The 27,372-nt window shown below is 38.5% G+C and overlaps 1 protein-coding gene across 1 annotated transcript in view; it reads right to left on the bottom strand.

The window, feature by feature from the left end:
* The window catches only part of b4galnt4a (beta-1,4-N-acetyl-galactosaminyltransferase 4a), a 165,474-nt gene extending 144,809 nt beyond the window's left edge, over positions 1-20,665 (bottom strand). Inside the window, exon 1 of the mRNA XM_088935150.1 lies at positions 20,134-20,665. Within this exon, the coding sequence (XP_088791276.1) occupies positions 20,134-20,284 (151 nt within the window). The 5' untranslated portion in view covers positions 20,285-20,665. The remainder of the gene's footprint in view (positions 1-20,133) is intronic.
* Between the last annotated feature and the right edge of the window lie 6,707 nt (positions 20,666-27,372).

Below are 27,372 nucleotides of genomic sequence, written 5' to 3'. Positions count from 1 at the left end.
CAAAAGCAAACAAATTTCTGAGTCAACATTAAGGAGAACATCCTTCAACAGTTTTTGTAATACCAACAGATGATGCTTGCAAAACCCAAATAAAGAGATTCAAACAAATTTACTCAGTATAACCCTATAAGTAGCAATTAATAAAGTAAATGCATAACAAATTAGGCCATGATGAATATTCAGCTGCTGTCCAAATTGCAATTTACTTTGCAGTTAGCAAATTCGTTTCCTAAATGTTATAAACAGCAATGTAAATTAACATCAATTTGCAATTAGAACTACTTGAATGTAACAGAAAATAACAAATAAAATTGGTCACTTCCCCCTTTGTTTATTTTATTTATTCAAGAATACACAACAGATAGCAGAGCTTGTAGATGACTTTAGAGTATTTGTTTTACTTCAAGGAAAGGTGATCTGTTACTTAACTGATTCTTGTTACATGCTCTTCTCTGTCATTCTGGAAAATTCCCTTTACTGTATATGTCAGACTGCTGTTATAAGAACAAACTATTGCCAATAGACAAACCTTCTGAAAGCTACATCTGAAAACCCAGCAAGTAAATAATCCTCTCTCTCAGATGCCCGATACAAAAGATATTATATAAAAACTTTCACTTGTTCATAGGAATATTTTAGAGAAGTTTTATTTTAAGAGTCAGTGAGCGTAGAACATTTCTATTGCAACTTTTGCATTTAGCTAAAGTGTTTATATATGTTTGTTGTGATTTTTATCTTTATGAAATGCTGATTCTTTCATAGTTACAACTAAATTTGGACAAAGTGGTCCCTGAAAACTTTTCTGAAAGTGTATTCTTAGGATGCTCATAAAGCTGTCAAACTGTCATTGCACTGTTATAAAAGTTGACAGTCTTATAGTTTAGTTTTACATTATTGCGTCTAATGTAAAAACAATTTAATATAATTGTTTTCAGAAGCTGTCTTTGTAGCAACTATTAGGAGAGCATAATAATTCACATTAAAGATTTTGATGAATGTTTACATTTTTTTTTATTTTCCTTCTAAATGCTGTAATGGTGACTGATTTTGGTAGTACAAGCCATTCATTTTCTTTAAACTGTATGTGTTTTTATTCCACTCAGGTCAATCTTGGGAAAATCTATAGGGTTAACCAAGCTTTTATTACCTGAAGATGTAACAACAACCCAGAAACTTAATGGTAATTTGCTCTTTGCATGTTTCATCAATACAATTTGCCACGCCATACGAGATTTAGAAGCAAAAAAATTCACCAAAGCTTTCAAAGCAGGGTTACACACGGTTTACCTATCACAAGTAAAATCTCAATGCCATTAACAGAAATTCTTACTGAGCACATCTAAAATGACATAGGTCACAAATGTGGGTGAAATGCACTAGTCTTGTGTAGTGCATTCCCAGTTTTGAACTTCCTCAGGAATTTGTGGATGGCCCTTCTGCCTGGTGACCATTTTTGGAGTAAACAAGACAAATAGTTACACAGATAGGTAGTACCTACCAGTCCATATCCCAAAGATCTTCACAGCAAGACCCAAGTTGAAGGCTCAAATGCAAAGATATTAGACAAAGATGAGGGACATGCCAATACATCCCACCAACTGGCCTAGCAACTGCTGTGATATAATCCAGACTAACAGCAAAATCAGATTCCCGTTTTCTCAAATAGCCATTTATGTGCACTTATGCAATTCTATGTGATTTTGCATATCATCTTGAAAATATGATGTTCAGTCTTGTTTTACAATAAGATTAGACTTAACACAATCAAGCTCAAAACTTAAGTACACACAGTACTGTATATGCAATATACCTGCGTAGTTTACTGTGCAGAGGTCACCTGCGACACTAATTAAACCTCAATCTGACCTGAAGCCTTCTTGTTTAATGCATGTCTAGGATTAACAGCACAGACCTGTCTGTCCTTTTTCTAATTCAGCCTAATCTGGGATGCTTAGAGGATGACACTGTACATATTCATAAACGCATTATTCTGTAACAGCACACTGTCTCTTCTGATGGATTCCTTATTGCCTTTACTGCTCCTTTTCTAGTTTTTTTTTTCTCAGAAGCCCAAGTGCAACGCATAACCCCTGTAACTATCCATTGCTGCCTGGAAGTACTGTGGGATAATCAATAAGTCATCGCCAGCCATACTGGTTATGTGTAATTATAAATTATATCAGTCCCTGTAGAACTCAGTGAAGCTAAACACATTAAAACAGGTTGCGGTTGATACGTTTACTTGTTTGCTCCTTTATTTGTTTTCAATATGATTCTGAAATTATGAACACAGGCACCAGTATCAAGCTTGTGAGGATTGATTGAATTTAGTATCACTACTGACATACAAAAGCACACCGAGTTCTCAATGTAAGGCTTCTTATTTGACTTTTAAATATATACATGCATAAAACTGAGCACTCAGAAAAAGTCAACGGGAACGAGTTGCACAGCACACCAGTATTTGTATTTCATATACTGTGGTTCATAATCATGAAGAAAATGCATAAAATAGTGTGTGCACTTCACAATGTAGCATCACAATCACTTTGACATGCTGTTAGGACTGTGCGCTCATATCTTTGCAATCCTTTCACTTCCTCCTCTCCCCAACAGGCATATTTGTTACATTGTTGTTGTTGTTGTTTTTCTCCCCAAATTCCCTCTTCTTTCTGTGAATTCCTTTACCCAAATTCAATAACTTGCAAGAAGAACACAAAATCAAAGGAGCTATAAAAAATGCACCACACAAAGCACCCAGGAACTTTCATTCTCTAAATGCTGAACATTTCACACTGAGATCACTTCTCTTCAGCAAGGAGAAAAGCTGTCTTTTTCCCCACATCATGAACCCAGACGTTTAGCAACATTAGTGAGACGGCAAATCGTCCATTTTGTCAAAAGTGTTTAAAATCTGATTTTAAGAGGCACAAAGATATTTATACATCCTGCCCTACTTTTGGATAAGGTCTAAAGAGAAGAGTCCGTATTGCCATTATTCAACTCTTAATGTTGAATTATATATATTAATGTATATTAGACATTGCACTTAGACATTCATGATACACACTGACATGAGGACTGTGTGGCCACAGGTCACTTGTTTCAACAGAGGTCATTCTTTGAATAATGCCTAGGAACAGTAACACTCTGTAATCTTGCTCCAGAATGGAACAGCTAATCTGGGACAGTGGAGCTCAGATGCCAATTGTGATAAACAGGGCAGAGTAAATTAATTAAATAATTAAATACAAAATTAAACTTTACAAATTAGGTCTATATACCAGCCTGCCTACCAAGCAAATTTATAAAAGGTAATCATTTATAAAGTTCAGGATTTGTTGAGCATAGTCATTTGGCTTCTTGAACATGCAAAAACGTAAAGTACATGAACACCTAGGCCTGTGTTTTGCAGAACTAAGACATAGCCACCCAAGTCCCACACAAGTCCCTCAGTGACAGAAAGACTCCAGTAGTATCCAAAGAAGGTACAAGTTCAGTAAAAGTAAGGTCTTCTTGTTTAAGAAATTCTTGTTTAGGAAAAGACCCCACTCAGCACAAAACTGCTCTCCAAACATTAACCATTCTCCTTATACCAAAGAACATAACAATATACAACATAGAATTAGCAGCTTCATACCTTATTATTTATTTCAACTTTTGAATACTTATGCAAATAAAATCAAATAAAATATGATAGATGTACCTGGAAATTATTTTTGCTTTCATGACGAAAGACGATGTGAATTTATCATAAAAATAAATCTCTCCACATTTTTACAACGTTCTTAAACTGTGAACTGTGTCTTGTAAATGCTTTTATACAGCAAAGTAATGTTTAATCAGAATGTGCAGATTGGATGCTCTCCAGTAAAGATCTCTAGTTATGCATGACACTGTATAAAAGGCTCTGCGTACCTGTCATAGTAATATGGAGTAATATAGGAGAATTTTCATGGGCGGTACACCGGATGAGCCAAATAACAGTGTAGCAAACCTGTGTGCAGAAGTATTTCTCACCTTGCAGCTCCTCAGGCCCAATTTCCAAGCATTCCAATTTCTTCACAATTCAAATGTTTATTTTTAAATTATAATCATGTGTGGGTTCAATTAGGATGAGCAGAGATTAAATCCATGCTGCTCCAGAGGTATTATCGGAGTAGGTAATGGAGTTTCTGATCTGTAGAAAATTAAACCGAGCTACACAGGGAGGCTATTGAACCATATTTTCTATCTCCAAGGTGCTGGGGAAACGTATGGCCTTCGATTCACGGCCAAGCGCTCAATCAGCCTGCAGCATCGCTTCAAGCAGCACTCAGTGCGCGCACGGTCTCAAGAAAATATCAATACTAAAGTGGTGGCAGAATGATAGCTGAAAACTACTGACCCCACAGTCAGGAAAAAAAAGACACACACCTTTCCAATAGTTGCCACGGGCAAATCTACTGCTGGCCTTTGTTGTTTATTGAAATAGGCTCAATACTCCAAGTCTGAAGACCCAGGAGTTCTGTTCCATGTGGCGTTGCTCTACAGATTTGGTGCCATCTGCAGCTGTACACCATGTGCGCAGAGGATCTGAATTGGATTCAGAGCAAGAGAAATTCAAACTACAGAGCCCAAAGATTTCTATAGCTTTAGATGCATTTCAGCATCTTAATGGCAATTTAAATATTTCAGGATGTGTATTTTGCCAGGTGATAGTAGTTGCTTTCCCCAGGCTGGTCTTGGCCTATTTTATTCAACAGTATGTTCTACCTCTGCTTCAAACAAGAAATGGATAATTAACACAGCTTCAAATTTCTTGTTTTTAAGACAATACTCATGTTTCAAATCAGACTACCCCATCTGTTTGTTTCTGTTAAACTCGTGAGCTTTTCACTGTTGTAAATTAATAAAAGACAATACAGTCCCACAATTTGGGGGCATGACAGTCTGTCAGCTATTAGACATTAGACTATGAACCAGGGTTGCTTAATTTTTGGATTTAAAATCTGCATTTTTCCAAATTAAAATTTAAATGGTAGAATCGTAGCAGCTGTATTTTCAAAACCTCAATTTGAGAGGAAAATACCACTCAGTGTAGCGAATCATCTGAAATACATGAAAGAACAGATTTTTTTTAGAAACTATATACTGTACAACAGGGAGCAAAATCTTGTTTAAATTAACTATTTCTAAAACATTTGTAGAAAGTCTGCCACAAATGTGTAATGGGTAAGGTTAAATTCTGCAAATATAGATGGAATACCTTACTTTGTATGTCACTTACACAGTGAAATTGATTAATCACTGTTGAAATTGAACTTTCCTCAGTTTTCCTCATGTTGACTCCCAACATGAAGGCACTACCATATTGACTTAAACATGGTACCGTAAATTATACAAGATTGAACCCTGCAAGTGCAGTAGCTTAGACTGTATCAGCATTGTTAAGCACCTTGCTTATAGTGGGCAGCAAAGAAACCCATGCTGATTTATAACTAGTTACCTCTGAGTTACAGCTAGATTCCACACATATAGCAATGTTTAGGAGCAGTGTTTGGTTTCTATGCAAAACCTTGACTGTTTTTTTATACTTTCAGCACATCCCTGAACTCAGCCTCTCTTTACTGCTAGCAAACAAAACAGTAAACTTGATATATTTAACTCAGTTAACCATGTTCAACTTGGCAATGATAAAGTCTGATTAATTTGGCACAGAACCCACTTTCATTATTCAGAAGCAGCCTGGAATCATGCAGATTAAGCACTTGAGCAACAAGGTCTTCATTAAATTATTAAAATCTTATTGGCTTCTTTGCCAGTATTATTGTTCTTTATTTCACTGATTCCCAAGAAAAACAGACCTGACAATCATCATCCTAAAATATGATCCCTCTGGTTTTTAATTAAATGAAAAACAAGATATCAGAAAAGAGATGGTATGGCTTTGAGCAGAAATCCTTCTATTTCAGCTTCTTGAAAAGCTTTTATTAAAAAGTGTATCCTTACTTCAAAAACCTGAGGGCTTCTTTCATTGATGTCAAGTCCAATCCCTGAAAAAAAGATGGTTTATGATTTCATCTTCTACCATTTCTAAACATAAGAATGGTTATAAATAACAGAAAGCATACATTTAAATTCTCTGCTTTTATATATTCTGCATTGATATTAAATTATATATCATTATAATATCTATATATTCTCACATTTCCTGTAACAAATATAAACAATGTATGAACATAAACTCCTAAGTCGTTTTCATAAATTACCTCTATCTCAGCTTTTCACAATTTTGCTTTTAGTGTTTGTTGTTGCTACGTACATGTCAAACCCTACAACTCTGTATATTAAATTTTTTTACCAGGCGTTTTACCCAGATTGGTGTTTTATCTAAATATTTTTTTATTACCTTTTCTGCCCCTACAGTGTTTGGCAGTCTTCCTAATTTGTGACTATCTGCAAATCTGGCTTGTTTACTACCTATGCCAGAATCTAGATCACTGATATAAATTAAGAGCAGTGCCTCTAGCGCAGAGACCTGAGGTACTCCATCAATTACATCACCCCAATTTAAGTTTTCATCCCTTATCTGTGCTTGCTATTTTCCATTAATTAAACAATTAATAATTCAGACTTCTTCGTTCCCTTTGAATGCCTACCGCCTGTAATTTGAGAATTAATCCTATATGAGGAACGTTATCAAAAGCCTATGTGTAGCAATTTCTGTTGTTCTTAGGTCAAAGGAGTCTAACAAGCTGGTTAGGCAAATCCCACATTTTCTAAATCCACATTGACTGTTCCCTAAGATATTATTTTCATAAACTGTAGGTGATCCTCTAGGTTAGTTCTTATATTTTTGCATAACCTTACATGTAATACGAATCAGACTTACTGGTCTATAATGACGTGGGGCTGTTTTGTGACCCTTCTCGAGGATAGGCCCTTCATTGACAGTTCCAGTTCATGGGTACCACACCTGCCTTGAGTGACTGTTGGAACAGCTGGATCAGAGGCATATGGATAACATTTTGTTTCCTTTAGTACAACTGGTAGGACACCTTCAGCACCCGATTTATTCACCATGGATTTATTAATGTTGAGGGCTTCTAGTACCTGAAACACTTGTGCCTCTTCTATGTTAATACAATTGAATAAAGAACTGTGTCCTTCCACTGCCTGAGACATGTTTTTGACCTCTTCCTTAGTGAACGCTAAGTGAAATACTCATTTAGTACATCAGCTATTTTCCTTTTATTTTCTTTAATTTTTCAATTTTTGACCTGGCTATAATTTAGTTAATTATTAACTGTTCCTTTATCTGTTCTTTTATCTTGGCCTTTCTAATAACTTAGGTTTGCTATTCATTGTATTCCTGTGTCACTGGATTGTTATTTTTTAGAATTAAGATATAACTTAACTTATCTTTTCATTTATTTTTTTTTCTAGTTAATGTTTTGACCATTTGGGACACTGTTGCCATGTATTTACCACTGTTTTCAAGTGTATCATATCACATTTTACTTTTCTTAAATTCATCCCTCCTTCATTCCTTCAAAGTCTGCTCTCCAGGAATTGTAAACTTTTGACTTGGCCTGTACATTTTTAAAAATACTTTAAAACACATACTTTATTGTCATCACAAATCCCTAATAGAACTCTGGTCTGTATTTGCTTCACTGTCTTGATTGATTGAAAAGTCAAGAACTATACAAGCATTTCCCTTTGTAGGTTCTACTATTTTTGTTTCTGCTGCTGACATTTTTAGAGGTTTTGCCTACTATGGGGAAAGTTTATGGCAAAAACTCTACTTCTTCTTTTGCATATAAATAAACCTCTGCATCTGGTTCCCTACAGCATAGTGCTAACACTATACCTTGGGAAAATGTAATTGAACCATATAGATTCAGAGACTCTCAAGTCCTCATCTTGAGATCCAGAGCCTGAATACTGTTTAGAACTGTTAAACAGCTCTAAACTTCCACCTCTTCTATCATTCCTCTCTCTCCATAACAGTACATTAACATGTATATTTTTCTCCATCATTTTCAGTCAGCCATGTTCCTGTGATTCCAATAAGATCAATGCCTACTAATGTGACATCTTCTACCTTATGCAATTTATGCTTAACACTCCTATCATTTACAGTAGGTGCAATGTATAAACACCAAGATTACCTTCAAAATCAATAGTACTGTAACGCTTACGGCCAACAGGCACTGTGTAAGAGCCGGCGTACCAGAGCAGGTGACGTCACCGCCCTTCCCTGTGATAGCAGGACTACAGCTACTGGGCTGAAGAGAGATCTCTCTTTAGCTCACGGGGCTAGGTCGCTGCAGAGAGACGCGGAAGTCCCGGGTTCGAGCCCCGGACAGCGTGGGGCCGACCTGATGCGGCAAGGGCGCCCGCCTGAGCCCCCGTTGCGTTACAGTACATAAGAAAAAGAAACAATATTAGAGGCTATTTATGAAAATAATGGAAGTCAAGACAATGACCTAGTTTGCTTTCCTAGAGAAACGGAGGCACCCTAGTGTTTCTGTTGGCAGTGTTAACTTCTCTTGAGATGTTCTTACAGCAGGCACAGTTGAATTACAACAGGTACAGTTGGGTATGTAAACAGTGTAGTTAACCGAGATCTGCTGTGCACACAAGGCTTCAATGTATAGCCAGTGCTATCATTCACTGCCACCTCATTTATCTTTCTTGGGAAAGTATAAATACAGTATAATGAAGAGGCTCTCTATCTTGCCAGGACATGTTTCTCTGAGATAACAATGGCTGCTTTCCAACAACTGATTTGCATAAGAACGAGAGCAAACTGTGAGCGCTCATTATGGTCAAACAAATTCTATTAACCCTAGGTGAAAAGACTTGGGGCGCCTAATTGAAGCACCCCGTCTCCTCTCCCCACAGCAGCTCCAGTCATTCCATGGCTTTTAGAATCCAATCAAAAAATTAATAGGGGGGAAGAATGAATCTGGATAGACACTTTAATCTTTTGGTCCTCAACATTTCTTTATAATTTCACTCTGAGAAAACTAATACTAGAAAAATACATCACGCTAGATTTCATGCTGATATTAAGTAATTGTGCTTGTGCTGTTCATAAATCTGGTGGGATGACTGCGAGGCAGTTCGTGTTTCTAATTCACATCTCTTGGGTCCTGGGCTTGATTCTGAGAGTGGAGTTTGCATCTTCCTCTAATGACCACACATTTTCTCTTCAGGTGCACCCTGTCATCTTTTAACCAGTGAGTCTAAATTACCCTCTGTTTGAATGTGTTTACCCTATGATGGACTAGCACTCTGTCTTAGGTGTGGTACAGTCTTGCACACTATGCCTGCTGGGATAAGCCTCAGGTCACCATGACCCTCTGAAAATAAGGAGGTTACTGATAACGGAATGATGGATGGATGCAATCCTACCTTTCTCAAAACTCCAAACATTGCAGATAATCAAAATAATACAAATGATCAAATACAGCCACTGCTACTGAATGCATTTTTAAAAAATACCACAGTAGCTTTCTGTCAAAATTTGTTCTTCATAACATAGATCTGCATCAAATTTGTTACTAAGGAACAAGTAATAATAAACCATCCAAGTCACCTGTTGGCTGCTGAAACATGCTCTGTGCTTGGCTTGAGACACACAAGCCTATTTGAGGCGATGTCACTCAGAAGCAATCCTCTCACCCTTAACAATCACAGGAATTAAATTGCCTTCAAGGTGGGGTAATTGCAGCATTCTGGAGAATAAATGCAATGTACAAGTTCATGGCCAGTACATCCCACCAAAAAATAAGAAAATCAAATCATGGAAGATTAAAAAATATTTGATATTGTAAAACGCTGACATTTAGACATACCATAGTGTTACTATGACAGTAGGCTTTGGGGTATTGCAAACAATACAGGGAAATAAGGCAACTCAGTATTGTAGTATGCAATGTCAACATACACAAAAGCCCTTTAAAATGGTCTTAAACCAGAATTTGAAAATATTTTACTTTTATGGCACTTTTTACAATGTCACCTTACTACATTAATCAAGAATGAGTATTTATCCCCATTACCTGTAAAGCGCTTTGAGTGGAGTGTCCAGAAAAGTGCTATATAAGTGTAAGCAATTATTATTATTATTATCCAATTGAACATGCTTTTAATATAATTAAAATAAAAAGGAAGCCTATGTATTTTACAGATTTTTTTTTTATTTAAGACAAAAAAAGCATTGTCAATGCTGAATTGTTCAGATGAACAAAGTGATCAAAACATAATAGGGTGCTAGCGAAGCTCAGACAGTACAGTCCACACAGTACTGGCTCAGACCTTAGCTATACAAGGAGCTGAATACAACCAGGATTCCAGGAAATGAAACACAATGGTCTGAGTTCTACCTGGACTGGGTGGAATCTTGACTTTTCATGCCAAAGAGTCTCCTGGGCTTGGTCGCAAAGCTGTCAGCTGCAGTATTCTTCATGAGAGGTGCATGACTGAGTCAAAGCTATCTCTTCTACAAAGCAGCTGTGGGACTCATACTAGATGAAACAGCAGATGACTCAGTCAGGTGTACAATTCAGGAAAAAAGTGTGCACCGTCCTCGCTTCCTTTATAAACGTTAGGAGGGCTGCAGCCATACAGTCCAGTTGTTGAGTAGCTTGCAATTACAAATGGAAGAAAGCATCTATTTATTTTCTAACAGCTTCAGTTCAGGCTTGTGTGGAAGCTGGAGCCTATCACTGGCAAGCATGCACCCTGGACAGGACACCAGTCTTGCAGGGCACACACAGACACAAGCATACTTGTAAGGTCCGGGGGTCTACAATTGAACCCAGGGCCCCAGCACTGCGAGGCAGCAATGCTAACCACAACCTCTACCGGGCCACCTTGAAGGGAGCATAAAAGGAAAAAAAATGTGATTCCAAATTAAAAATAAACTTGAAGTAAAGGCATGAGGCAACTAAATAGTTCCACCCATCATCAGTAGATACTGCAGTCTACAGTCTTAAAATTTAGTTTTTATCCCAAACATACATTTTCAGAATTGCCACAAGAGACTATTTTTGGTGAAAACATACTTGTTAACTAATAGGAATGAAAATAATATCAACCCTTTTATCATTTTTTATGAGGCCTCAGTGTGAACTGTCAATTAGTGGCAGGACGTGGAGAAAAATGTCATGGGGAGGGAACAACGACACACTCGGGTCCTGTGTGAAGGTAAAAAGCCATAAGTAAAAGAATAAGGACAGCCACCAGGGCTCCTAGGAGGCTCAATATCCAAGGTAGGCTGTTTAAGGGGCTTTCTTATTTCCTGCTCACAGCTAATCTCACAGGCAGGCTTTCATTCCCCTGTATTTCTCTTATGGACTGGCAAGACAGAAAACAGTAGCTCTGAGGCCTGATGCATTCTCAAAATAGAGGCCATTCTGTTTCTGATCATGCTTTCATAATACTTCACACTAATGGTATAGTACTTGCTCTGATACACAGGTACGTCATTTAATATTTAAAGACCTATCCGTTTACCAAAGCTTAATACTCGGCCAACATTCCATTGGAAATATGCTCTGACTTGATGTGTTGGTGTTTTTGTGTGCAGACACATACTTAATAAAGCTTTATTCATTTTCAAAGTAGAAAGACCCTTCGGCTCCTCCTGCCCAATGCACTCAGTAAACAACCAACTGAGGCACAGCATGGTTATTTTGGAAGTACAGTTCTACCTAAAAAAGCCTTTAGCAAAAATCAGATACTGTGGGCTAATATTCTGAAGATTTTCAAGCACATATTATGGAGAGGCATTTAGAATGCATTTTTCAGTTCTATCAGTTCACAACATTCTATACTAAAACTTGAAAATGTTTTCTTTTACACAGAGCATAGTGAATGTGTGGAATAAGTAATGAAATATCATTGTGCAAGTGGAGACTCAACAGTCTTTCAAAACTGAGCCAGACATCCTAATACAGTTGCTTTTTGTACTAGAGAAAGCAGTTCTGATGGTCAACATGGTCTGTTCATGACAACATTTTCTTCTGTTCTTAAAAAAAGAAAAGCCAAATTATACCTACTGAACCCCAAATATTTCCCAGAATCATTCAAAACACCTAACCGTAGAAGTAAAATGTAAAAAAGTCAAATGTTGTGAATTATAAAAGTAAAATTAAACCAACTTTAAAAATCCTGCACTGGGTTGTTTATTGCCACCCTGAGTATAGTTAAATACAAATTTTCACTAAGATAAACCATAATCACTCAGAGCTGTGAGGCAGACTACATGAATGCAAATTGCTTTTGCAATAAATGCAGCTGCCTGGTCAGTACATCTTTACTACCTAATTAGTACAAGAGCATTATAGGTTTTTTTTGTTAAACTCATGATGGAAATGAAGCTATTACACAAAATAATGGATTGCGGTATCTGTCGACAAGACAAAACACCCAACGCCAGCCATCTAATAAAAAAGAAGGTGGATGTATGAAGGAAGTGACTGACTATGCTGTTAAATTTAAGAATAAAAAAAAGTATGTTATTCAACACTTCCAAGTGAGTGGGAGTAAGCTTGTGGTGCAGCTGTCAGCTCACTTGACATATCTCTCTTCTGGCTGCATGAAGTCTCTCACTTTTCAGATGAAATCCTTTCCACCATCTGGATCTATTCTCTCTACCAGCATCAGTGCTGACTGTTGAGGAGAAGGATCAATGTCTTACCTTATGAGCAAGAGAAAACTTTGGAGCTGCACGGAAACGCAAGAGACTGAAGCTGGATCAATCTAGAGAGAAGAACACCCCCACACCCCCACAGATGTACCCAGTGATTCTGAAATGCACCTAAATGCAGGACGCTGAACATTGTTTTACAGAGCCCCAGTCACCTTTAAACAATCAGTCCTCGACTGAGCCCTCCACTGATCCAACAGCCTTGTTTTAATAAGGAGCTTCGCCAGGCCCTGTGCAATTAGCAGAAATCCTTAAGGATATCGACAAAGTCAAAAGACGGCTTCAGGACCACACAGCCATGCAGTTGAGGCATATTCCCTAGGATCCTTCAAGAAAAAAATGGATCTGTGGATCAATAAGCTGCAAAAAACAAAATGAGCAAGATGAGATAAATGACGCCCTCATTTGTAACCTTTGTCTAAGGCCAAGCTACCAGCTACTGTTGTTTGCAAGTGCTCCATTTACGAGTGGTATTGTGTCACATACAGTACATAATCTGTACCAAGGGTGCTCACTTTATTGCAGCTAGTCTCTGTATGATCTATATTTGTTATCTCTAACTCATTACATGTGTTACTGTATGTGTCTCTTGTGGCTGTTATCCATGTTTCTTAAACTGTTAATGCACTCCCCCAGCAAAAATGACTTCTATAAAATATTTCCAAAACCTTATCCAGGACTAGCAAACTAGCAACACGCTGTGCTTTCCTTCTCATTAGCAAAGCATGGCAGCAGTGTGGAGCAGCTACAGTTCGTAACTTCTCACAAGGAGGTTGTAGGTTCAAATCCCAGATATGACACTGCTGTGGCTTTCTTGAACAAGGTCCTTAGCCATGGAATATGTCCAGCAGGATAACCTGCTGGATAAATGTAAATCACTTTGGATGAAGGTGTCAGCTAAGTATATTAACAAGTAGGAAGATTTACTCGCTATGATGCTTTACTCGGTCATCTTTGGGAATCTTCTCAAATGTCACCTGAAAAAATAACCATTAAAAACAGAAAGTTTGAAGAACTACTGCTCTTGCTATGTGCAGACTGGTGCCACCTCAGTGTGGGAAGACAAAGAAGTCACTCTCAGTGCAGGGCCAAGCTTACTTTAATAAATTCCTAGATTTAATACTACGACGAATCCTGCGTTCCCCTTTTCTAAGTCAAATCATTTTTTTTTCAGTAGTAAATTTCAGCAATAAAGAAGTTAATCCCTCGCACTGCAGAACATTTAAAAGATAAGCACACAATTCTCCTTGACGCACAGAAATCGAGCGGGAACACTGAGAATATCTGGAGAGAATGAAAGTGAAAATTTGATTTTTCTTTATATTCCCAACAGGTGGGTGGCATGGCTGCTGCAGCCTCACAGCTCCTGGTTCCCGTGTTTGATTCTGGCCAGAGTGACCTTCACTCTGAAGTCTGCATGTTGCTCTTCTAGTCAGGTGCATCTTTGTTAGGTGCTCTGGTTTGTACCTCCTTCCTAGGACATGCTGGCTAGGTTAACTGGCATCACTAAATTGTCCTTTGTGCTCGTGTATAGGCCTTCTGATGGACTGACATCCCTTCTAGGGGGTACTCCTGCCTTGTGCCCCAAGCTACCAGGGTGCCACAATTCTTACCAGCAATAAGCATCTTGCCAATAATGACTGGATGGGTGGAGTTTCTAAAGGTGGGGAGCTGAACTTTATGGAAGAGGCATTTAACAGGAATGTAGTATGGCAGAAAAAAAGACCTGAGTTTAATACAAAATTCCACAATTAGTATTTCCAAAGGCTTTATATGATCCTTTTAAAATAATTTGGATATAATTCAAGACAGGTACTGTATGTGTATCCCTCAGATTTTTCCATGCAACCATAGCTTACAATACATTTCTGAAATGTAATGTGCTGCAGGTGTTCAGATTATCAGTATTGTAAGTCACTTTGGTCAAGTATTATTCTCAATACGTTTCCCTCTAGGTGTTGGCTGAAGTGATCTGTGTACAGTATGTCTAAAGAGGGAATGAACACTAAAGGACAAGATGAGCAAGTCAACCAAGTAAAAACATTTATTGGGCATAATAATTGTGGCATTAACCATACAAAAGTGACAAAACAAGCATTTCATGTATCGTTTTTGGGGGGCTATAGTACACCTCACCTTTAATAGTAATTAGCTCACACAGACTCTTCACTACTTTGCGTACCCCTCCATTTCCTTAAAAACACTCTTTGTCTGGAGTTTAATTTTTATTTTCACCAGCATCAACAAAAAAAAATCTAGTCTCTGCCACAATGTGAAAGAGCTAGGCTGAAATGGGCTCCGCAGTCTCAGGAACTGCGATGTCAAGTGAAAAGTCGCTCACCTTTTTCTTGGTAATTAGCAGTTTTAGTAGTTGTTGCTGGAAAACAGAACTGGCTTCCAGGAAGTCATGATAAACAAATCAACAAAAATGAGGGAGCTTAATTATCTGCTAGGATGGAAATCCACAAGAGGAAATACATGACCAGACATTCTGAAAGTGATTTTGAGTATTTTCCTTAAAAGAGGTTTTAACATTTCCATGATGAGCTACTTATTAATTTAAATTCTGATTGTATATCTACCACCGGCTATAGATGTTTACAAAATTAGCACAGTTAAGGTAATTAAAGTGTAGCAACCAGAGGTCTGTGCCTTTAAATTAGGGAGGTGCTTTTCCCCACTTATTTCCAAGGTAAGATTCTGAACAACCCTCACTCTCCCCTGGCCTCCTTGCTAAAAAACATACTGATCAGAGCAAAGGGTCCTGTGTTCCCAAGTAATAGAAGTTAAAATTAAGCAAAGAAGTCAGATTGACTGCTGTCTTATATGGGTTTGTTTTCATTTTGCATTTCCCTTGGTTATTCTGCTGCCTTGTCTAGTTTTGGACTTCATGTTGAAGTGCTCTTAATTTTGTTTTGGTTAATTAAAAGCCCAAAAGTCAAACCTGAGCCTGTGGCTTCAACAAATCTCACTTTAAATTATGTTTCTGTCAATTTCTGTCAAGTAACCCATCTGAGGAATTCTCTCTCAGTTCTGCAAACATTCCAACTACTCACTGTATTATTATTCTTTTCCTTGCAGTACTGTCTTATTTAGTCATACCTGGGCCTTTTGTCTTCATTTGCATTTACATTAAAAATGTAAAGCAGCATGTTCCCTTGGAACGGAGAGCCCTTCAAGCTACAAGGTTCATAAAGGGTTACCATGAACTTCAGAGGTTGGGGGACAAAAGCTTCTAGAAATCATTAGTGTGCAGAACTGGTTAGTGGTTTCCATTCACTCTCTCAAATTGTCTTTGCAAGGCTGCTGAATGCAATGCAGAGAGGTCCCTACAGAGCATGATTGAGGTCATGAATGGGAACTGATTGCAGTGGGTCAAAGCACACTGCACACAGCACGTACAACACTTAATTGGATGAAGTATCCTTTGCAATTTAAGTAACAAGCGCCCTTGTGGAATCTCTGCATCTTTGCTTTGACTGCAGTTGTTTCAGGCATGTTAATTTGGGTTCCCACACGGGGTACTAATATAGTCTATAATATTTGTGCATTTTTCAGTCTCATTTTAAGTGTGTAGCTGCATCCAGTGGAGTGGCAATGCTTTCTCTTTGGGTTTTGTAATTTGGGAGAGTATTGTGACGCAGCAGTTACAGTAGCACTGCTGTTTCACAAGGTTTAATCTCGGCACCTTCTACAGACCTTTCAAGTTCTCTGTGGACTCCGGATTCCTCCCATCTTCCGGGCATGAAGGACAGGTGTGCTCTAGATGGTCCTTCTTAGAGTTCAATTACTGGCCCCTATGAGGAAGAGAGCTGAGCATCCCACCTCATTACTGTGCCCTGTCACATGTGACTGTAGTGTCTTTTTTGCCCTATGTTTGCAATTCGGTATGGGACGGACAGATAGAAATGAAATGCCTTTGCAATTCAGCATATCTACTGTATGTGCACCAACAGCCCGAGACACCCCTTCAGCGATAAAAAGGGATCATTCATAGATGATATCAATACTTTCACTTTCTAATAGAACCTTCCGCTCATTAGAGATCATTCCATCGGGCCACCAACATTTAAAAATTAAGAAATCAAACTGAACTATAAGCTAGCAATTATGACCAGAGGATCAGACCTACTAACAAAGTCAGTATCTTTTAAAAGAATATCTTTGTACCTGTGGACCCACCAAACAAAGATTATAGATATACTGTATAAGACCACAGACACATTTCTTTATATCGGGTGTCCTGTTCATGGTCTCTGAATCCAGCTGGTCTTCATTTAATTTTTCTGCTGGAGACTTAAAGAGACCTAGAAAACTGGAGTTGCTTTACTTAATATACTTCTGCTCCCATGTTATTTTTCTGTTTGTGTCCCAGATTACACTTTTTTTATTCAAGACCGCAGACATTTGAAGGCACACAGACTCTCCCAGTCATAAGAGTCACAAATCAGGAAACGCAAGAGGTCCTCTAGGTACTACAGCTATAAAAAAATGACTTCAGCATTAAAGACACTTGTACTGTAAATGTTGGTAGTGTACATAAATTACCTTTTCTCTTGACAATTAAACTATAATTTGCAACATCAAGATGAATTCATCAAGCGACAGTGCATGTCATTACCGAAACTGAAAGTCAACCAATTTACATTATAGATACAGTATATGGACAAACATTTGGATTTGAGGAATATGCAAAATGAACTTCACAAGTTAACTGTCACGGATGTCCAAAGGGACTAACCGTGGGGAGCAGGAGAGCGGAAATGACCCATATGCGTAGCGGCGAGACGGGAAAAAGACCCGGGCTCATAGTGCAAAGAGTTCAGGAATGCTGTATAGAAACCTATGCCCTCAGGGAGCGGACGTGGGGCGCCCTGGTGCTAGGCGGGTCTCAGGACATCCGAACGTCAATGCTGAGCGAGGACAGAGTGCAAGACCCGGAAATATATAGCCCAAGGGAAAGAGAGGGACAGGAAGGACAGCAGACCAGAAACTAGGGACAGGACAGAGAAGGAGCGCCCTCTGGCTACAGAGGGCGTGACATTAACAAGATGATAATTAGGGCTTAGTGAAAATATACTGACGTGCTCTATCAGTCATGGTGCTTTGCATCATTTCATAGGAAAGCAACCTCATCACTGCAGAAATACTTGGTAACCAACGTTTTTTACAACAAAGTTAAAAGAAGGTTTAAAGCAATATTGGTGAACAAGCTGTGGACAAGTCTAGTCGATTTAGCACTTTAGAAAGTTACTAAGAAACAATGTACTGTAACTATACCTGTTAACTCTTGGTCTTGAAACTATAGGTGTTACTGGTTTATTAGTTATTTAAGTATTATTACAGTCATTTCTTGTGGTAATTGTATTGTGCAAAACGTTTTTTAGACTTTAACCCAAACGATTCACAAAGCTGTTATGGGTCACTTTCTGTCCTATTAGTCTTTGTGTTTTGAGTTACTAATGTACTGTGAGATAAGAAAGTCTGGATCTTGAGATCTCTCTGGGTCTTATAAAAGCTAAACAAAGCTAAAACAAAGAGCCATCACAGCTTTCAATCCACACTCTTGGCCACCAGTTGGAGTCACCCAGTATTCTAAATCTGGATCAGCGCAGGTAGATCTAATGACAGAAGTAGCATCATGTGGTTGATGAGCTGGCTGATCCCTTTAATTGTTTATCTGCTGACAGATAATTCAAGCAATGTGGTTTTGGCACTCGTTGCTGGCACTCTCTTTACAAAGGACTCTCTCACTACAGAGTAGGTCGATCCAAGCTGTGATTTCCCACTTCTGACAACTTTCGGTCGTAAGCAGACTCCTAAAAACCATAACAAGGTTTTGAGACCTTTTGTTTTTTGCCATGGAGTTTATACCACCTTTAAACCAAACGAATGCAGCTTCATTCCAAAAACTGTGTACGTAAAAAAATATTTTTCCCAAACTGCTGTACATGCTCTTGCTAGACAAAGGCTTTTGACTTTTGAACACTTCCAGAAAACCAGGAACAAGCTTCGAAATGCAGCAGGAAAAAAAGATTTTAAAATGAACCTCTGAAATCGCAGCAGCCACCAGCAACGCAATCCCCGTCATAAATGTAAAATAAAGGAGAAGTTCAAGTAAATTTCTTCTTAAGTACAACAAGCTAATCCACTTTGGAAAACTGCAACGTCAATAATACGCATCGAACTTTTTTGTAAAATCGATATCCTTAGTAGTGATTTAAAGCATACAACATTTACAAGTTACGTTTGCTCTTGGAAAAAAACGTTGTACAAGAAAAAGGTTAAAGTGAACATGGTGCTGCCTGGACTCTTTAAACTATAGCATAATATACAAATGGCAAAAAAATATATTATCAGATCAGTTTTTTACATCTTCTACAGACTAGTTGTGACTGAGATATAGATAGGGAGGACATAATGGGGTATTGTGGGGAAAAAGACATTGAACAGTCAGTAGATTAAAAACATAATAGTATGATTTGTAACTGATTCTACCGTAGCTGCATTCATTTTAGTAGACATGCATACAGTACCTCAATGACTAGATCATTCTATTGGAAGCCTGTAATTATCTCTTGAGGTTTTAGACAACATTTCTGTTGGAATTAAACGAGCTTTTCCAAGATATGTTTGAGTGGTTCTCACAGATCAATGTTCGTATCGTATTTTATTAATTAATAAATCCCCTGGTATTAATTCATAATACTCACTGTAAATAATATACAGTACATTCAAACACACTACTTAATTTACTCGATATTTCAATGTATGTCGCTTACTGATTTTCTCAAATTATTAGTCATATTATGTGGTAATTAGTTTATCCGATTTGTACTTTCCTAACGTGAGTAACAAAATTTCCAATTTTACGAAAATCCAAAATAGTGACGCCATTCTAATGCAATATGAATAAAGGTCACTTGGTTACTGAACTACACAGCACACAATCTCAATTCAGTTACACAAATCAGGAAGATTGACATTACTTTACCTATAGTATATCTCTCTGAACAACACAAAACTTCAGGATGTCGGTGAGGGAGAAATTATAAGTATGGCGATCATTTTCTAAGATCCCACTTTGTTAAAGCGGTTATTTGGCCACACTGACACTGTTAAGCGTTTATTTTCTCTTAGAATAATACTCTTTTCCCTTAAGCATTTCACTTTAGACCTAAATTGGGTTACAAAAAAGTACAACGAAACGCTATGAAAGCAACTGTGAACATGTCAGATAATCTGGAGTTGTCTAGAGGTACAGAATAGTCAATCAGACTTAACTGCCCTTTCGAGAAGACTCCCTGGCGGACAAACGGGGCAGATTGCAAAGGGACTACACAGGTGTCCGAGCTGTTTTCGCACTTGTTAAAACTAGAACTTTAGAAGTCATACACCAGGGCAGGAAAGAGGAAGCGATGCCCTACCTTTGCCATAGTTGAAGTGGAATTTGATGGCTTTGCCCTGTCGGACCAGGTTGATGTGCAGGTACGTGAACCACACGGCAAAGGTAAGCAGGACCAGCAAGAGAAGGAGTTTGAACTGCTTCCGAATTTTCTTCACAGGCAGACGCAGCATCCTTCACCAGTCTAACCGCTCCAGAATTTGGAAAGTGAGTTTTTTTGAGAGGAACAAAAATCACCACATGTCGGTCAGCTCAGAGAAGTGACCGGGTCTTCTATGGGCTTAGGTAGTCACTGTAAACGAACCCAATGCTTGCGAGTAAACCAATGACAGTTTCATCTGAAAACTCTTCAATGTCTACAGAACACAAAAACTGTCCTTTTTCCAGGTCATTGCATTGTATCCCGTAACTCGGAGTGCCGAGCACCAGTCAGATTATTATAAATTAAAACGCATGTCAAAGTTGCTTTCCTCGGGAGCGCATACATGTCTTACTCAGTATTCGGTTATTCACTACAAAATTCTCCCAGTTTAACTTGACTTTTCCTTTTGACCTTATCCGCCCTTTTACACGCATCAAACACACCTGATGCGCATTAATTACGATGAACTTTCTTGTAAAGCTGTCGAGTATTACTGGTGCATTAACAATCCTTGAATTAAAAAATATTTTTTAAAAAGGCGTTATTTACAAATCTTTGACCGACATGTCCTCTCCTTTCCAGATCTCTTTACTTTGCATGATGCAAAAAAGCACCGAGGGAATCAATGGAGAACTTGAGATGTCAGAGGTCGGCAGAAAAATAGCAGCCCAGTGCTAATCTTCCAGAATCCCTGTGCGTTGAAGCCGATGACTGTGGCCCCGCTGATTCAGCGAAGCCTCTAATTCGAACAGCTACTTACAGCAGATCATCCCTCAGGTTTAGCGAACCAACTTCACGGAGCAGCCAGATAAATCAAGACCTCTAACTTCTAACATCTCATTTATTTCCATGACAGTAAACTATTTCCGTAATACTGTCTGCCGCACAAAGAGACGCGGTGTTGCTTTGTATCAATTCGTATCGTTAGTTTTTCCCCCGAAATAAACAGAATATAGTGCCACAGAAGTGCTCTGTTTGGGAAAGATCACATCTGATAATTTCCCGTTCCTCCTCACGGGCCGCTGGGTGTTTTTACCGGACCTTTGCTGATTAATCTCATTTATCAAGTCATCCACATCATCTAAAATGACACGTCCCTTATTTCCACTGAATGTGATTCTCCGTAGTAAAATGTGATCCCATTCACAAAAAACACCGAAACCGATCAATTCCTATATTCTAATCATACATTTAATTTTCAATTATTAAAGATAAATATATCATCCACCTCGTTTGTATCGGCTATTACAACGACAAATGCATCACATGTGTGCAAGCACTGAAAAGATAAAAAAAAATGTTATTTTTTTCCTCGCCGTTACTTCCAGGAATAGAATTGTAGCCAGCAACTTTACATCCACGAGGTTCCGTTGTTTGTAAGGTGTAGCGTTCAAAAGTTAATTTCTAATAATAAAGAAGCCAACCTTAAACAATAACAAAAGATTTTCAGAAATGTGTCTCTTCGATATTTTCCTGTGTTTATCTTCGGTGTTGCCTGTCATAGCAGAGTACATCCGTAATGTTGTACTCGCATCTGTGTAGGATGCGCAGCTTTGTAGCGACGTATCAGTCTGATCTGTTTAGACGCGACTCCCCATAAGAGCAACGTAACACGACCTTAAAATGGTTTCTTATCAGAGTGCCTTGCGATAATAATACTCTAATAATAAACGGACACTGCCTTTGTCGAAGAGTGTGTTCAGCCACTTGATGAAGCATCTGTGCACAGCAGTCCTGCAGCAGTCCCCGTACACCCACAAGCACTGTATATTTCTGCCTTATTCTCATACATTCATTCAAAGCGTGCCACCCTCTGTAGCGTGCTGTTGTCTGGTTTTCCTCCCAAACATATCTACGATGCAACCCCTCTCAAAAAAGCAAACAATAATAATACACTGTAGCACTGATGTTCTGTGTATGTCATTAATCCTAAGGAAGAATGATTGTAATAATATTGTCCGGCCTCACCGTCATCGTTCATTTTCTGCAAAACTACCACGTTGCTGTGGGTGAGGGTATGTTCAGTAAAAACAGTTTTTTGTTGTTGTTGTTGTTGTTGTTGTTGAACAACAGTTGTTATTGTTGAACTGTTTAAAAAGGATTTTACTGTACCACCGAGACTAGCACAGCTCCGGTCCCATAACCTACTGTATCTAGCGCTCCGCTTCTCTTTTCTCCCCTCTCAGCCAGCATCTACGCTGCTGAGCAACCGAACTTGGGCAGAGCGATAATGGACAAAACGCGTATCCAACCGCGGCTGGGCTCCTGTACAGCGCCGTAGTCACCTACAGGGGTAGGCGGGACGAGAGCCCATCAGGTCAAGCCTGAGAATTGACACCTAGCTGTCGGGACCCACCATGATAACGGTATATTATTCATGCCATTTGATTGCATACCTCTTTGCGATGAATTTTCGCCTCTGTTTTGTGTGAGCCGCGGGGCGTGACTGACTCAATACCTTCTCGTTTTAATGGCATCATAAGATCCTCTCACAACGAGAAAATCAGGCTGCAAAGATGCATGGTCTGAGAGAGCGCTTGGTGAAGTGACGGGTGGTGTCTGTGCTTGGCTGGGGCACACCCTCATTTCTAACAAAGGCTTCATTTATCGCCGTGCACCGAAAAATAACGATTCTAATGAAAAGCAAAGTGAAACGTGGTCAGTAATTCTTGTGATCCTATCATCTTCCTTGTTATATACAGTACAGTAATAGCAGATACAGATGAGGAAAACAAGTCAGTTCTTGGATTACGTTTCTCAGACCTGTATGAAGCGGTTTACTTGACAATTTTACGATACTTAATTTCTCAAAATAATGATTTATGGGATTTGCGTGTATTTAGGTATTTTTTGTCATTTTGTAAACCCCCGGTAATTCATAGTTTGAAATTTGCTTTTATATTATCATTATCAATGCAGGCTGTTTCACGTATTATAGTCAGGCGGCTCTTAATGTAATGGAAATTGAGTTCAGGCGTATTTTACATTCCGACCTGCGTACAATTGTTTCCACTTTATATACTTTGTATATGGAGCAACACATCCTGCACCATGTTACAGTATGTCACTAAAGCCCGTAGCGTGAATCTTGTATACATACTGTTCGAAGGTAATGAAAAGTTTTTTTTTAACTTTAAGAAGAGAATCAAAATGTTGGTGAATGAACTCTATTGACGGTCATATTTCTTAGGGGCTAAGGGCAACACAAGCTCTAATTTCAAAGCATCGTAGTCATAACTGCGGTTTAACTCAAATTCATGTCAGAAAGAAATCCCGTTATTCATTCCTTTGGGCGCCACCTGCTGGTTATAAACGGAGAAAACATAAAAAAGTACACGAACGTTTTAAACGAAATTAAATTAAGGTTACAATTCGGCCTGTCTAGCCTGTTTGGTAATTTTCAACCTACACAAATACAAAAAAACAGGCTACTGGCTCTAAACTGTTTCATGTGCTTAACAGGATTCTTATGCTCCAGTTTGAATCGCTTCCTTGTTTTTAACATTTGATTCACTTGCTCCACTTCACAGTGGGTGTCCTAGGAATCCAGCGGTGTGCAAGACATTTTCTCCAACTTTGTTATCCTAACACAGGTGTAGACAATGTTGGCATCTGGATTGCAGACAGTCATGGGATTTTGAACTTTCTCCGTAAATCAAGTACTGTGTAGAAATATAGGGATACAACCGTCTGCGAATTGCATGCTGACCCATGACCCATGACCCATGACCATGCATGACCCATGACCATCAATGTGTGATAATTGGCAGGTGTCATGGTGTGCCGTCTTTTCTTTCTTTTCTCTTCTGTGTTGTTTTTATCCCTCTGTTCCAGGTCCGGTCCACACCGAACTCATTGCCCCTGAGTGTATGGTATTTATCAAGCATCCAGGCGTACAAGGTGGGATTCAGTCTGTAAAGATCGCTGCCTGCCATGCTGATTGCACTGGGGTGGCAAGAGGACTTTAAGAAGGGTAGCAGCCGCATGAAAAGCGGAGAGACTTCCTTGTACTGCCTGTGCGGACCTGAAAACATGTCCTGTGTGATTCTTTGTTGGACACATCCTTCGGCGGAGTCGCACTGGGGTCCGAGAGGAACAGGTCTTTTTGTGACCTGCTTTGGGTTTACTGGGGTGGATCCCTTGTTAGTATCAATAATTCTTTCATGATCACTCTCTGCTGTGAGTCGCAGTGACTTTGAAATGCGTTGTTCCAAAAAGTGAATAACATTAGTTTTATTATTTGTTAAAATAATTCTCTAAGCACTTTTACTGTTGATAATAAAGCTTTTGGGTTGGAATGTTGTGTCTCTTCTCTGTCATTGACACCACAGGTGCTTACGCAATTAATGAACTTTGTCAATTTAGGAACCTCCAGTCTATAGAATTGAGATGTCCTAGTCCTCAATAATACTAGGAAACATAAGTGAACCGTTTTAGTTATTTAAAGACGTATCTTAACCGCTACATATCGAATTGGTCTGTAATGTGTAGCCTTGCCTTAAGTAAGCTTGTCACCTAGTACTGGGATTTGATTTTGCAGGCCATTTTCTAATGTAGAAAACGTGTCCATTTTATTTAAGAAAGCTAAATATGATATTGCATATAGACAGAAAAAATACAAATTTAAAGTCTACAAAACATTGTTACTAGAAAGCTCTTCAAAAACTAAAAACAGTCATTTAAACAACATGTTTTGAACTTTAATTTCATATCTTTGCTGTGGTCCTTAAACATGGCAGCACTGGCACAGGTTTATTTGAACTGCTCCACTGATCTAATATAGACAGGACAAATTTATAGCTGAAAAAACAGGCTATTACCCCACGTCACACATCAGTTTAGAAAATCAAATAATCTTCCTACTGAATATTAAAATAACGCACCGACAAATTATTTCATCATAAAGCCGTGCAGTTTTATAGCCTCTACATGGTTTTGTGTGTGATTTATGTCCTCTGCCTCCTGAGACTGGAGTGTTTATGGATTTGAAATCCAAGGAGATTTTAGAACAAAGACAGTCAGATAGTTTGATTATAATCGAACGACTTCTGTGCATATAACCTCAGCTCGTCACTTAACCAGTGTAGTCAATTAAGCAGGAAAGCAATAAGGAACTTGTCATAATTTATTACTAAAACGGTTTATAAGGATGAATGTTGAATCTTTCTCCTTTGGGAAATTTAATTAAAACATTTCCAGTGAAGGTGACTCAAAAAAATGACTATGTGCATGCGTATGGACAGAGCTGTCAGGTAAGTGAATGACCAGAAGAGCAGCACTTAAACCCTTAGACTTTATTAAATAAATCACTCAAATGATTCTCAAGGTGAATAGATATTTCTTGTTAAAAGTTTTACTGCTATAAATTAAGCTTGGCTCACATATAATAATATATACAATGTGGTTTAAATTTCCAAATTATCAGTTAATTTGCTGGCAAAATAATTTGTCAGTTCAGAAAATGACTCTTAAATGAATGTCAATTTCTAAAATGAATTTAGAATGAATCTGTAGCATTGTCAGCCTGGTGGAATGGAAGTTAGCTTGGCTGTTTCACAGCTGCAGGGTTCTAGATTTGATTTCAGGCTTCGGTGCTTTTCTTTATGTCTCTGCTACTTTGTTCATTTTCCACATAAAATGAAGAAGTGAGCACTTACATCACCAGTTGAATTAAGGGGAAAATTTAGCCAGCTCAGATTGTGCAAGTCCAGAGGAGAATTTAGGCAGGATACTGGAAATAATACCAACTATAAACAGTGCCATGGCATTTTTAGTGACCAAGCAGTCAGAACCTTGGTTAAACACTTTATCCAAAGGACAGCACCTCTGCATAATGTCCCTGGTCTACACACTGAGAAGGGCATTGGAATGGAAGTTCTGGTGCAGGGTGAAAATTGCCACCTACTGGTCTACCAACATCAATTAAAATAGTAACCTGATTTTCCTCAGCATTTTCATTACTACTGTGTCTCCTATCGTAGTACTAATCAGGCTTGCTGTGCTAAGCTTCTGGGATCTGACAAGATCAGGTTACAAGGTGATGATGCACCTGTCACGAGGTGGTAACATTACTGTCTTTGTACCTGTCAACCTGTCTGTTCTCAATATGTCAAAACAACAATTATGACAAACTGAAACAAGGATGTTTATGTATTTTCTGAAAGCTAATTTGAAATAAGAGGCTCATTACATACGATGCCTTATGAGCTGCCTGACTTGCTAAAAATATATGCTTTTTAACTTAACTGATTACAGGTCTTTCTTAGGGCTGCAAGATCTCAATACAGTTCCCTTACATTGCCTTCAATCTTCAAGACAAAAGCATTGATGTACAGTATCATGTCAGTAGTTCTTTAAAAGTGTATGCACCTGGTTTTCACTAAGCAGGGTGCTAACAAGCCCCATTTCACATCATGCTGTTTTGCTTGGGAACAGAAACTCTCTTATCTCACAGCAGGATCTTTCCCAGGAGTACCAAGACAAAAGTGCCAACAAGAAAAGAAGCTGCCACTTCCTTCAATAAATGAATATTTACTTTTCATACAGATGAAGCACTGTCATCTCATGTTTTGTAACACATTCTTCACTCTACAGTGCTGTCTTTTCTAAAGCAGAGACAGGCAGTGACAGAGAATGGAATACCCATGTTGGACAGGCAGATGGGCTTAGGGGAGTTTTGTAGGGTAGTGTTGGTGGATAGCTCACAAAAACTGGTGAGATCGCCATTCAGTTACCTGGAAGCTGCCGTTTTTCATGAGGGTTAAGTAAAAATGCCAAATACAATGTAGCTGGCAGAGGACAGTTTTCACTTTGAAAATCTCTGCATCTTATTGTAAATGGCTATGGCACTAGGAGTACAAGCTACTGTAATATAAAAGACTTTTCCAAAAGCAGTTAAAAGAGCATGCTATCAATGGGTATCAACATTTCTGTTTCCAAATTAATTTGAAGCTAATTATCACCTGCAGATGTGTTGCTTGTGTTCAAGGCACCTGCTGAAAGAAATGTAGCATAGAATTTTCCCAAAAAGATGGGGAGAGAAGGTTAAGGAGCATCTCCAAGACACCTCTAAAAGTAAGTAGAGTAGGCATTTAGCAACTCTGACCAATGGGAGACGAT

The sequence above is a fragment of the Atractosteus spatula genome, chromosome 16 (assembly GCF_055471065.1).
Source record: "Atractosteus spatula isolate fAtrSpa1 chromosome 16, fAtrSpa1.hap1, whole genome shotgun sequence".
NCBI lineage: Eukaryota > Metazoa > Chordata > Actinopteri > Semionotiformes > Lepisosteidae > Atractosteus > Atractosteus spatula.
Note: the sequence above shows the minus strand (reverse complement) of the source record. Positions and strands in the feature narration are given on the sequence as shown.